Source organism: Sinocyclocheilus rhinocerous, unplaced genomic scaffold (genome assembly GCF_001515625.1).
Source record: "Sinocyclocheilus rhinocerous isolate Xijiao unplaced genomic scaffold, SAMN03320098_v1.1 scaffold689, whole genome shotgun sequence".
Taxonomy (NCBI): Eukaryota; Metazoa; Chordata; class Actinopteri; order Cypriniformes; family Cyprinidae; genus Sinocyclocheilus; species Sinocyclocheilus rhinocerous.
In genome coordinates, this window is record NW_015652129.1 from 4,090 (window position 1) to 17,120 (window position 13,031).

Genomic DNA, 13,031 nt, shown 5'->3' on the forward strand with positions numbered 1-13,031 from the left:
TTTTATTGCTGCCATATATGGTCTACACTCCTACACTACATGATGAGCAGTGGGCATTTTGTGTGAAAAACCACAACCCCGTCACAAATATATGTATTTCTCATTGTTACGGGGTTGTTAACTTGTGACAGGGTTGAGTTATTTGCTTAATTTATTAATAACTGTAATTAAAAAATAGTCATGGTTTCAGTAAATATACTGTATATACTCCAAAATCATGACAACTCATATTTTTGTTTTAAATAGAATTGTTGATGTAATATGTCCACTTAAAAGTTGACAAGCATCATACATCAGAAACTGCACCCACATTTGCAGCAAGAAGACAATGTTGGCCATGCAGATATGTTGACCCCAAAACAAGCGGACAATATGAGAGAGAAACAAAACCAAACATTTTAATTTAAGGCAATGTATCCCTTCAAATGTGTTACAGTCTTCAACCGTCACACCTTGTCACATTAATAGTTTTAGAAAAATATAGGGAAGACAATTAAGAACAAAAGTATTTCTTGCTGATTACCACCTGGCATGTTAAGGGCTAAAACAATAAAATTGTGGTTTTAGCTCAAATTTTAAATGAAAAATAGATATATTTTTTTTACAAAAATAGAGATAGATGACACACAATTTGTGTATTTTTAGCTTCAGTCCTATAAAAATGCGAAAATGATGATAAATGTTACATTTGTTATCATTAAATTGTTATCAGGGGCACATGAACAGTAGGTACCTGTTTGTTTTATAACAATTTCTGTGTAAAATCCTTTTTAAACCAATCCCATTTTATCCGTAACGGGGTTGAGAAAAAAAGGTGTCTAAAGCTGAAGAAAACTGAAAATAATAAAAGGTCTTTAATGCCTGAGGTGGGAAAATATTATGTTTGGAAGTTTGATATGTGCCTAATGATGTGGGGTATTTAGAAGTTGAATCACATGTAGTTGAAAAACATATTCCAAGTTGAAATGTTACAGAATCCCAGGAATGACCCATTTATCATTACACACACACACACACACACACACACATATATATATATATATAATTTTTTATTTAAAAAACGCATTAAATTCGTCGAAACTTTGAGATGACAGCATTGATTTATGATAGATAGATAGCCCTAGATATACCAGAGGGCTTCCTTCTTACATCATTTAAATGGACGTGGCGTGTAATGTTAGAAAACACCAGTAAACCAAAAGGCTGGGTTCTCAAGTTTATGTAGGCTATTATTTTTACACAGTATATACATTTTATAATGTTTCAGTGACAACAAAAGTTAGAAAACTGCACCACTCGCGAACAGAAATCGAGCTGACCTGAGCTTCAAATGTAACAAATACTTTAATTTAAGAAAAGCGTTTCGGTCTACTTATAAGGATATTATTATAATAAAGAGGTTTCTAACTCCAGGGATTGTGTCGCGACCGTCGTCTGGTATTTAGAAATACGAAATGAAGACGCCAAAAATGGTCGCTAGAGGTTCTATGTGGGGTTTTCTCGGGTTTATCGTCCAATCACTTGCGTTAGAAATAGTTTCTGTAGGTTCATTTCTTATTTTATTAAATTATATATTTTTCATCGTTCACATTTATGAAACTACGGTACTTCAGTCCTGTTTCTTTTATGCTTATAGTAATCGATATTCGCTGACACAGCCATGACCATCCATTTGACTGGATTTCTGATTAGTGCAAAAAGTTCTCTAAATTACCTGGGAATGTTCTAGCACTCTATGGATCGATATTTTCATCCGTTTAGGAACATTCTGCTGTGTAATAGGCGGAACTCTGCTGGCGTTCTCCATCTCTGAGTCTGAACGCTTCAGCGGCCGCGCGACGTGATTGGCTGCTGCGCTCGTTTCATGTTCTGGAGGTTCTGGACTGTTCTCAGGAAGAGTCTTAAAGCGCATTACAGCACACTTCTGCGTTCTGCTGCAGACATCGCGCGCGTCTCGAGCTGCGACACCACAGGTGATTGACAGACTCAGCGTTTATGGTGAGCATTATGATGAATAGTGTTATTATGCGTTTAAAGTTAGAGTTTTTTTTTTTTTTTAATTATAAAAACTATTGCACAGTTGCTAATATTAGAATAGACGTACCAATATGCGTTGAGTTTGATGCTGTTCAGGTTTGATTTTTTAGCAACTTAACGTTACAGTTTACTCAACAGTCAAAATACTGTCATAATTTATTCATCCTCATGTTGCCCCTAAGCTATGACTTTCTTTTTTGTCGTAAATCATAAAGTGATGTTAGGCGGAATGTTAGGGAATGACAAACGCTGTCATTCCGCTAACATTTCCAACACGAGTGAGGAAATTACAAAACTGTCAGATTTTAGTAGCGCTAGCTAAATGCTATTTTAATATTTTTAACTGCATTCGATCTGCATTCTGAACCAGCGATAATATGGGATGTTCTAGAACGTTAATAATTAATTAACGTTAATGCCATTTGAGTGTTGTGCGCGTTCTTGATTAAGGTTATCGAATGTTCTAGCAGCAGATGATTCCAGAATAAGACACTCCCAGTTTTTCCAATTCAGGAATGCTTACGGAAATCACAAATGTTGCATAATAGTTTGGAGCAAACGATAGGAAACTGAACCTCAACTTTCCCTCAGAGGCAGTCAATTATCTTAAAGGGATAGTTCACTCAAAATGAATATTTTGTCGTTTTACTCAGCTGGCATTCTTTCTGACTTTTATTCTCCACAGAAGAAAGGCATATAGGTTTGGAACGACATGCGTAAATGATGACTTTTTTTGTCATGGTTCTTATTTATAACATATAATCACTAATTAAACCTAAGGAATGATAAAGCTGTTGTGAAGTGCTTTCCTCAGCTCTGTTTGAAAGAGCATTTTTTAACACAGTGACATCTGATCCGCTCTGTGGTCCATGTAGGCTACAGGATCATCTGATGTCTACTGTGCCAATAAAGCTTCTGAGTAAACAGCCATATAGTGTAAACAAAGAATTGAGCTATGAATAGGATATCAAACAAACATACATCCCTTATTTGGAAGGCTTGGGTTGAATGCTTAAAATATATTCCATCATGAATATTAATCACTGCCATGTGTGTTTTGCTGCCAGTAGAAATCATGTCAAAGGGACTAGCAGTTGGCATTGATCTGGGCACCACCTACTCCTGCGTGGGGGTCTTTCAGCATGGCAAAGTTGAAATCATTGCCAATGACCAGGGTAACAGGACCACACCAAGTTATGTAGCATTCACAGACACAGAGAGGCTGATTGGAGATGCTGCCAAAAATCAAGTAGCAATGAACCCCACCAATACAGTGTTTGGTAAGCAGCTTTATGCATGATATAATTTTGAGATTTTTAAAAATGTATCTGTATCAACCAATATTGGATATTTAATTGTGCATACTAATTTCCTGTAGTTTTATATTTAGATTATACTCACTCAATCAGTTAAGATTAAAACACATAAATAATTTAATAACACTGTTAAGTGTAATCTTTGGCAAATCTCAAAATGAAAATTAAATTTGCATATTGTACATTAACGGTCTAACATCTAAATGTAGCTAAACAGTTGTTTTTAGTCTTTATTTAAGCAAAATAGCTATTTACAAACATATTTATACGCTTATTTATGTATTTTTGAACATGTTCAGAGTTTGTTGCCATATTTGTTTCTCTAGATGCAAAAAGGCTCATTGGACGGCGGTTTGACGACTCAGTTGTGCAGTCAGACATGAAGCATTGGCCGTTCACTGTTATAAATGACAGCTCACGCCCCAAAGTTCAAGTTGAATACAAAGGGGAGACCAAGACCTTTTACCCAGAGGAGATTTCTTCCATGGTGCTTACAAAGATGAAGGAAATTGCTGAGGCTTACCTTGGAAAAGTAGGTTTCTGTCAAACACAGTGCCTGTAGTTGCTATAATGGTTCTGAGAAACCATCTCCCTTGTTGCTGTAGGTCTAAAGATGTTGACATGTCTAACCTGTCTACACTGACACACAGCAGTTTATTAGAGCATGAAAGAGGCCTGTTTGAATAACACAACATTAAACATTATAGGGAACAAGTACTTTCTGATTCAGAGGATGACTTCAGTAAAAAGAATCAGCTGTTACACTTCATGAATCTGTGTTCACAGACCATCACGAATGCTGTTGTTACAGTACCTGCTTACTTCAATGACTCTCAGCGCCAGGCCACTAAGGATGCTGGGACTATCTCTGGCCTAAATGTTCTACGAATCATCAATGAGCCGACTGCTGCTGCCATTGCCTATGGTCTGGACAAGAAGGTAAGTGAGCTACTTTAACTTACAACAATATTAAAGCAGTAATTGTTGAATACAACTGATTTATTTGTCTGGTACCAGGTCGGTTCTGAGAGAAATGTCCTGATCTTCGATCTTGGTGGTGGCACTTTTGATGTGTCCATTCTTACAATTGAGGATGGCATCTTTGAGGTCAAGTCCACAGCCGGGGACACTCACCTTGGCGGAGAAGACTTTGACAGTCGCATGGTCAACCATTTCATCTCGGAGTTCAAGCGCAAGTACAAAAAGGACATCAGCGACAACAAGAGGGCCGTCCGTCGGCTGCGCACAGCATGCGAGCGGGCAAAGCGCACTTTGTCCTCCAGCACTCAGGCCAGCATCGAAATCGACTCTCTTTATGAGGGAATTGATTTCTACACTTCAATCACCAGGGCTCGTTTTGAAGAGCTCAATGCCGATCTCTTCCGTGGCACGTTGGATCCGGTCGAGAAATCCCTCCGTGATGCTAAACTGGACAAGTCTCAGGTTCACGACATTGTCCTTGTTGGAGGATCCACCCGTATCCCAAAGATCCAAAAGCTGCTCCAGGACTTCTTCAATGGGAAGGAACTGAACAAGAGCATCAATCCAGATGAGGCTGTCGCATATGGAGCAGGTAATGAAAATGGACATCATTTTGAATGGCCTAATCTTCCATAAATGTCCTATTAGAGACATATCTCCTTTTTTATAGCTGTCCAGGCAGCCATTTTGTCTGGAGACAAGTCTGAGAATGTCCAAGACCTGTTGCTCCTGGACGTTACTCCTCTGTCCTTGGGAATTGAGACTGCTGGCGGCGTTATGACCATCCTGATCAAACGTAACACTACCATCCCAACCAAACAAACACAGACCTTTACCACTTACTCCGACAACCAGCCTGGTGTCCTCATTCAGGCGGGCAGATGTTTATTTTTGTTTTTTTGTTTGTCCACGGTTTCTGGCAAAGTTTCACATTTAATGCATTCCTCTACTGTAGGTGTATGAGGGTGAAAGAGCAATGACTAAGGACAATAACTTGCTGGGAAAGTTCGAGCTGACGGGCATCCCTCCTGCTCCGCGTGGCGTCCCCCAGATTGAAGTAACCTTTGACATTGATGCCAATGGCATCATGAATGTCTCTGCTGTAGACAAGAGCACCGGCAAGGAGAACAAGATCACCATCACCAATGACAAAGGTAACATAACTCTTGATCTCCTGAGTGTCTTTTGTTATTGGAAACCAAAGTCCTAATCAATGGTCCCAACTTTTCCAGGACGTCTAAGCAAGGAGGACATTGAGCACATGGTCCAGGAAGCTGAGAAGTACAAGGCTGAGGATGATGTCCAAAGAGAAAAGGTTGCTGCCAAGAATGGCCTTGAGTCCTACGCCTTCAACATGAAGTCCACAGTTGAAGATGAGAAACTCAAGGGCAAGATTAGTGATGAGGACAAGCAGAAGATCCTTGACAAGTGCAATGAAGTCATAAGCTGGCTGGACAAAAACCAGGTATGGTTCTCAACTTTTGTGTCTGAGATGTCCAGTCATCTTTGTGCATCCATAGTACTCACTGCCTCTTGTCATTTCTGTACAGACAGCTGAGAAGGACGAGTTTGAGCATCAGCATAAGGAACTAGAGAAGGTGTGCAACCCTATAATCACCAAGCTGTACCAGAGCGCTGGTGGGATGCCAGAAGGAATGCCTGGAGGCTTCCCAGGAGCTGGAGGTGCCCCTGGTGGAGGTGGATCCTCTGGACCAACCATTGAAGAAGTTGATTAAATCATTCTGAGGACGTTTCTCACTGTTTGGAGCACCTTACTGTGTTGTTTTGAAGCACCTTCATAAGTATGCTTTCTCTTTCGCATGTTTCTCAAAGATTATTTTTGACCAGTTGTGAGTTGATGTATAACTCACGAGTATTTGTTACCTGTTTGCTTTGTAGCTGTTTTGAGCAGCATGTTTTTGTTCCCATGTTAAACATATGTTAAAAATGCTGCATATGCATCACATTCTGGTGTGTCGAACACTGACAATAAAGTATTTACTGTTCACAAAGTGAATGCTGTGTGGTTTATGTTCTTCCTTAAAATAAAAAGTCTCAAATAAAGTAAAGCAAAGTTGTTGCAGTGTATGTAAACTGATTAAATACTCTACTAAATTCAAAAGTTTGGGGTCAGTAAGATTTTGATTTAAAAGAAATTAAAACTTTTGTTCAGCTAGATGTTTATATTGATCAAAAGTGACAGTAAAAACATTAATATAGTTACAAAAGATTTATTGCAAATAAATGCTGTTCTTTTCAACTTTCCATTTATCAAAGAATCCTGAAAAAATATATCACAGTTCCCTATATATCATTATAACATTGAAAATATTAAGGAATGTTTATTGCATATTAAAAGTATTTCTGAAAGATCACATGACACTGAAGATATGATAATGGCTGCTGAAAATTCAGCTTTGACATAACATTTAAAATAAAAAAAATACTGATCCCAAACTTTTGTATACTGTATATATTTTGGAAACTGCTTAAATGCATATAAAATTCTACAAGAACTTCAAGAATGATCTAAATTTCACCATAAAGGCAAGTTTTTCTAAATGTTGTTTTCTTCTATAAACCATATTCTATTTTGGTACCAACCTGATCTGCACATCTTATTAGCTTGTATAGGAAATACACATAGAATATAAACAAAATTTGTACTGTATTAGTTATTTATTAGTTTGTGTTATGTGATTTTAAAATAAACAAAAAATGATAGGTCTAAAATGAAGGGATCAGGGATGACATGATGGTTCACATTCAGACTGAATGGATCAAATAGCAGACCTAAGATGAGAAGCATCAGCGTGACATGGGGCCTCTCGGTTCATACATCCGGTAAGCACACATATAGAAGATCGAGAAAGACGAGGAATGTTAATAACTACTACATTAGCAACAACTTGACCATGTTGTCATGATGTAACATTTAAAGGGATAGTTCACCCATTCAGAACATCCGTTCATCTTCGGAACATAAATGAAGGTTATTTCTGATGAAATGCGAGAGCTTTCTGACACTGCATATACAGCAACGCAACTGACACATTCAAGGCCCAGAAAGATAGTAAATACATTGTTAAAATAGTCCATGTGACATCAGTGGTTCAACCGTAATTTTATGAAGATACGAGAATACTTTTTGTGTGTAAAGAAAGCAAAAATAGTGACTATTCAACAATTTCTTCTCTTCACTGTCAGTCTTTGACGCGTGTTCATGACGCATGCGTGTGGTGCTTGCTGAAGCAGTAGCCGGCGTTCTGATGTAGAATTGGATGTGCTGTGCCTTGTTTTCAATCAGAGGAATGTACTCGCATGCGTGGTACTCTCATGAAGGCATGTCAAATTCTGACACAGGAGAGAAGATATTGTTGAGTGAAGTTCTTATTTATTCTTTGCCTACAAGAATATTCTCGTAGCTTCTTAAAATTAAGGTTGAACCACTGATGTCAAATGGACTATTTTAACGATGTCCTTACTACCTTTCTGGGCCTTGAACATGGTAGTTGCATTGCTGTCTATGCAGGGTCAGAAAGCTCTAGGATTTCATCAAAAATATCTTAATTCGTGTTCCGTATTCTCGTAGCTTCTTAAAATTAAGGTTGAACCACTGATGTCAAATGGACTATTTTAACGATGTCCTTACTACCTTTCTGGGCCTTGAACATGGTAGTTGCATTGCTGTCTATGCAGGGTCAGAAAGCTCTCCGATTTCATCAAAATATCTTAATTTGTTTTCTGAAGATGAACGAAGGTCTTACAGGGTTGGAATGACATGAGGGTGAGAAATTAATGAGATTTAAATTTTTGGGTGAACTATCCCATTAATAAATTTTTTCTGTATTAATGCTTGTTCTTTAAAGGAATGTCCCAGGTTAAATGCTGTGGGATTTTGTTGAGTACCACAGAAAATATTGTCAACTCTTATCTCAGTTTGATAAAAATGAACTTTGTGTATATTCATAACAGAATATTCATTTCATGAACATAAAGTGTACCTGGCATAACACATAAACATAAAGTGTACCTGAAAAGAAAGTGAGCACCACAGAAACCCAACCCATTATGTACGACCACGAGAACCGCCAGTTCCAATATCGTTTTCCATAGTAGTTGACTGTCATCCCAGTGTAGACAGCCATAGCCAGCAACACTAAGAAGCCTGGGATGTACAATGCAAATAAACAATGACTTCACATACAGTACAGTCAGTTTAGATATATAAGAATAATTTAACTTATTAATGTTATTTTTAGGATTGGACATTCTTACATTAAATGAAATAGAGAATTCCCGCAGCAAAGGTTTTGTCAAATCCGTTAAAGGAGGAGTAATTGATGAAAGCTATGACACCGATGATGATGCCAAAGAAACAAGCTAAGATGGAAAGGATCATGAAGGCCCGGGTGGCATCCCAATATGCTGTTCAAATAAAACCAGAGATTAGTTGTAATTTTTTTTTACTTTGTAAAATTTTTCAATGTATGTATTTTATGTCCATGGTGTGACGGTCTCACCGATGCTGTCTGTGTGTGTCATGCATTTTCCAGGTACACAGTAGCGCCACAGGCCATGGTGCATGTAACTGCCGGACTTGTGGTACTGCATCCAGTAATCAGTGGCAGTGGAGATCACCAGGAGTATATTTCCCACTCCTGCACTAAACAATCCACCTCCCATAAAGCTGTACATCTTGCACCTACAGACACACTGACAAAACACTAAAGTCAGTCAATACTAAAATTAATTCAAGATATTTTTCCAAACATACTTTCAATTCCAATTCAATTCAAGTTTATTTGTATAGTGGTTTTTACGATACAAATCGTTGCAAAGCAACTTTACAGCAAATTAAGTTTCTACAATATTTAGTAGTAGCTTATCAATGGTGACTGTCAGTTTATGTACATATGGCAGAAATGTACGGAAAAATCAATTAAAGACGCAATCAAACAGACGATGAACACTATTAACAGCAATTATTATATGATGCAATCAAACTTATAGCAAAATGTGGTAGTTCTGTATGTTGTTTCAGGGTTGGCATACTGTATGTAAACATACTTTAATTACAGATTAATTAAAAACTGTAGCAAGTATGATTGTATTAAATGTTATTAAAAATTATTAATTTAATTATTGTGTGTATTAGGTTTTGATTTTATATATTTTCAGTTTTCATTTTAATTTTAGTTTAAGTTTTAGCAAATTTCACAGTGCTTTTGTCATTTTTATTAGCTTTAAATTATTTAAATAGTTTAAATTATTTTTTAAACTGTAGCTATTTTAGTTTCAGTCATTTTCTATTTTTAAGTTTTTTTAAGTTTAAGTTTCTTATCTAACATTTATCTTCATTTTAATTAATGGAAACAACTTTTAGTTTCAGTGAACAACAACAGTGTTCATCATCAGTTTTACCATCATAAAAGGCAGAGCTTAAGTCAAATTGAAATTAAGTAAAAAAAAATTCTGAACAAGCTAAATTCTAAATTCATTATGTTACATTAATTTGGTTCTTTTTATGTCTTACTAGCTAAATCATTTCTAATGAATGGTTTTTAATGTCTTTTTTTGAATTATCTTGTATAAATAAAGATAAATGAGTTTGTGAACACTATTTTCACACAAATGTAGAGCATCTAACCCCATCACATCAACTGCGACTAGATGAACATGATTGATGGCCTAAAATCACCTTTTGTAAAGTGTGAAGGGATTTAAAAACTCAATTCACAACAACAAATCAACATACAATATGAAAAAAAAATTACCTACCTCTTTTCCCCCAAAAGATGTTATCAGACTGAATAGTGTGAAGCTCAATTATGCCAAGGCAGGCAGATTTCCTTTGATTGGTTCTCTTGGTTGAATTTAAGTGCACCACTTAATGGAAACAACTTTTAGTTTCAGTGAACAACAACAGTGTTTATCATCAGTTTTACCATCATAAAAGGCAGAGCTTAAGTCAAATTGAAATTAAGTTAAGAAAAATTCTGAACAAGCTAAATTCTAAATTCATTATGTTACATTCATTTGGTTCTTTTTATGTCTTGCTAGCTAAATCATTTCTAATGAATGGTTTTTAATGTCTTTTGTTGAATTATCTTGTATAAATAAAGATAAATGAGTTTGTGAACACTATTTTCACACAAATGTACAGCATCTAACCCCATCACATCAACTGCGACTAGATGAACATGATTGATGGCCTAAAATCACCTTTTGTAAAGTGTGAAGGGATTTAAAAACTCAATTCACAACAACAAATCAACATACAATATGAAAAAAAAATTACCTACCTCTTTTCCCCCAAAAGATGTTATCAGACTGAATAGTGTGAAGCTCAATTATGCCAAGGCAGGCAGATTTCCAGTTTTGATTGGTTCTCTTGGTTGAATTTTCAGTGCACCACTTCTGCCAATTACATCAATCCACACTGGCAATGAAAGCTTTAGGCTACAACCTGTCTGAGAGTTGATTAACTGATTAAGAGTTAACATTTGCTAGAAATTTTGAAACGTAATCAAAAATGTAATAAAATGTAATCATTTACATTACTTTAATAAAGTAACTGAAACAGTAACCTTCCCAACACCGCATACTGCTTATACTAAATAGGTCTACAGCATTTCTGAGACTAGTAAAGGCCTGAGACTATTATAGGATGCTGCAGGGATGACATTTTTGGTAGGCCAAAACCTGGAAACTAATGAACATTTTAGCACTTCCAGTTCAACCGTCCCAAAGTCAGTGGGTTTTTGTTAATGGGTTTTTGGTTAAATGCATGCAATAAGGTCTGTGGTTATCAAGATGAACTAAATGTTTAAGAATCTTTATGATCAATTACCATTTCCAGGTTTTGGCCTGCTTTTGTTGGTCACAGGGCTTATTTTCTGCAGTAATCCAAAAGCCAGTGGAAAATTCCTGTTGGGTTGTTTTGTAAAGGGAAGCTGGGTGATGCTAACTTGGGAGTGGAACTACAAAAAAACATCATCACTGAATGTTACGCTCAAAAAATATATTTGTTATGGTGGATTTAAAATTCTAGTATAGGCCTCCATCCAATATGAAACAGCAATGAATGACCTCTATTTGAAGGGCATTCACACAAAACCTATTTTGGTATTCCACTGTTTCATTTTTTCTGCACATGCACATGAGTAACTCAAAGTATACTTGCTTTTCTGCATTCTGCTCTGTTTCACGAACAATTATCATTACGTAATTTTCGACCCACAAAAGCAGAGCATATGCAACTGATGTAATGTTAAAAATTAACACTGTCAAATTAAAATCAAGATTAACGTTTAAATGTGTCTGCAGACTGCTTGTTTCCTTTCCTGCAATGTTTTTAAATGCAACAATGAATGAGACATAGTTATTATATTTGAACAAATTAATAAATAATTCCCTATATATATATATATATATACATGTTTATTTATTATAACGAGGGTAAGTCCTTTTTTTGTACTATGTCTGGCTTGAAATGGACAGGATGGTTATTATTAGGCCTCTTTAAATACTCTGTTAATTACTTACTTTGTCTCAATTTTTTTTGTATATTAAGGTCAATGTTATTGTACTTTATACATTGTTTTTTCCTGTTTTATTTTGTTCTTTGTTTAATAAGATCTTAGTTTTTTGTTAACATAAGAAAAACTACATTTTATGTACCTCGTCAAAAAAAGTGCATGTTTTGTTGACTATATGACTAGTTATAACAAGCAAATAAAAAATTCACAAATTGAACAATTATAGCTTCAAAGAAATGGCAGAAAAAAAGAGCTTTTTGATTAATGATTTGTGGAGACAGAAACTAGATTCATGGGGTCCAAGAGAGAAAACAGCTTGTATAATTGAAGAGTTTGTGATGCAGTATTAACTCACTCCTCAATTATACAAGCTTCATTTTCTCTGTACCCAGGGGTGAAATTGTACAAGGCGGATGCCCTCAGCATAGCAAGTAATGCATCATGACGTCATCCTCTGCGTCATAGGCGCTGGTTTTGGAATGACGCAACAATGGCTAAATGATCACAGTCTCTGTAATCCTCCTGTGCCTGTCTGAATGGCTTCTGAGGTGCAAAAAGCTGATTTTGGGACACACGCTTCATTTCAGAGTGCTGAGGGAACCGTGGCAAACAACGCAGTGTGGCGGATTCATTAGGCTAAACGTCACTGTGGATCTGTGCTGCTGGCTAGCTAATTGGCTAATTAGATTTGTGCTCATCTAAATCCAATTTTACAACTGAAACAATGGCTTCAAGCAATTGAGTTTCCAATCTTCTCCCAGTGCTTTTTTTAAAGGGATAGTTCACCCACAAATGAAAATTCTGTCATCATTTACTCACCCTCATGTCGTTCCAAACCTGTATGAGTTGCTTTCTTATGTTGAACATAAAAGAAGATATTTTGAAGTAATAAAACAGTTGGTGGTTGCCATTGACTTCCATAGGAAAAGAAATACAATGGAAGTCAATGGCAACCACCAACTGTTTAATTACCAGCAATCTTCAAAATATCTTCTTTTATGTTCAACATAAGAAAGCAACTCATACAGGTTTGGAACGACATGAGGGTGAGTAAATGATGACAGAATTTTCATTTTTGGGTGAACTATCCCTTTAAGAGTGCAAAAATGAGCTCAAACACTGAATACGCAAGTAGTGAAATAAGGCCTCAATTTTA

The 13,031-nt window shown here is 36.3% G+C and overlaps 1 protein-coding gene and 1 pseudogene across 1 annotated transcript; one reads left to right on the forward strand and one right to left on the reverse strand.

The window, feature by feature from the left end:
* The first annotated feature begins 1,927 nt into the window (after positions 1-1,927).
* On the forward strand, positions 1,928-6,351 carry LOC107713435 (heat shock cognate 71 kDa protein-like). The gene is made up of 9 exons (XM_016518921.1): positions 1,928-1,998; positions 3,108-3,317; positions 3,680-3,885; positions 4,140-4,292; positions 4,371-4,926; positions 5,005-5,207; positions 5,290-5,488; positions 5,567-5,799; positions 5,885-6,351. The coding sequence occupies exons 2-9, from the start codon at positions 3,113-3,115 to the stop codon at positions 6,068-6,070; spliced, it is 1,941 nt and encodes a 646-aa protein (XP_016374407.1). The 5' UTR covers positions 1,928-1,998; positions 3,108-3,112; the 3' UTR covers positions 6,071-6,351.
* A 654-nt stretch (positions 6,352-7,005) lies between these two features.
* Positions 7,006-10,187, reverse strand: LOC107713437 (lens fiber membrane intrinsic protein-like; annotated as a pseudogene).
* Positions 10,188-13,031: the final 2,844 nt, after the last annotated feature.

Coding starts and splice junctions, on each gene's coding strand:
- LOC107713435 (XM_016518921.1), top strand. CDS start 3,113: ATGTCAAAGGGACTAGCAGTTGGCATTGATCTGGGCACCACCTACTCC. Junction 4,293..4,370: donor CCTATGGTCTGGACAAGAAG/GTAAGTGAGCTA, acceptor GTCTGGTACCAG/GTCGGTTCTGAGAGAAATGT. Junction 5,208..5,289: donor AGCCTGGTGTCCTCATTCAG/GCGGGCAGATGT, acceptor CCTCTACTGTAG/GTGTATGAGGGTGAAAGAGC.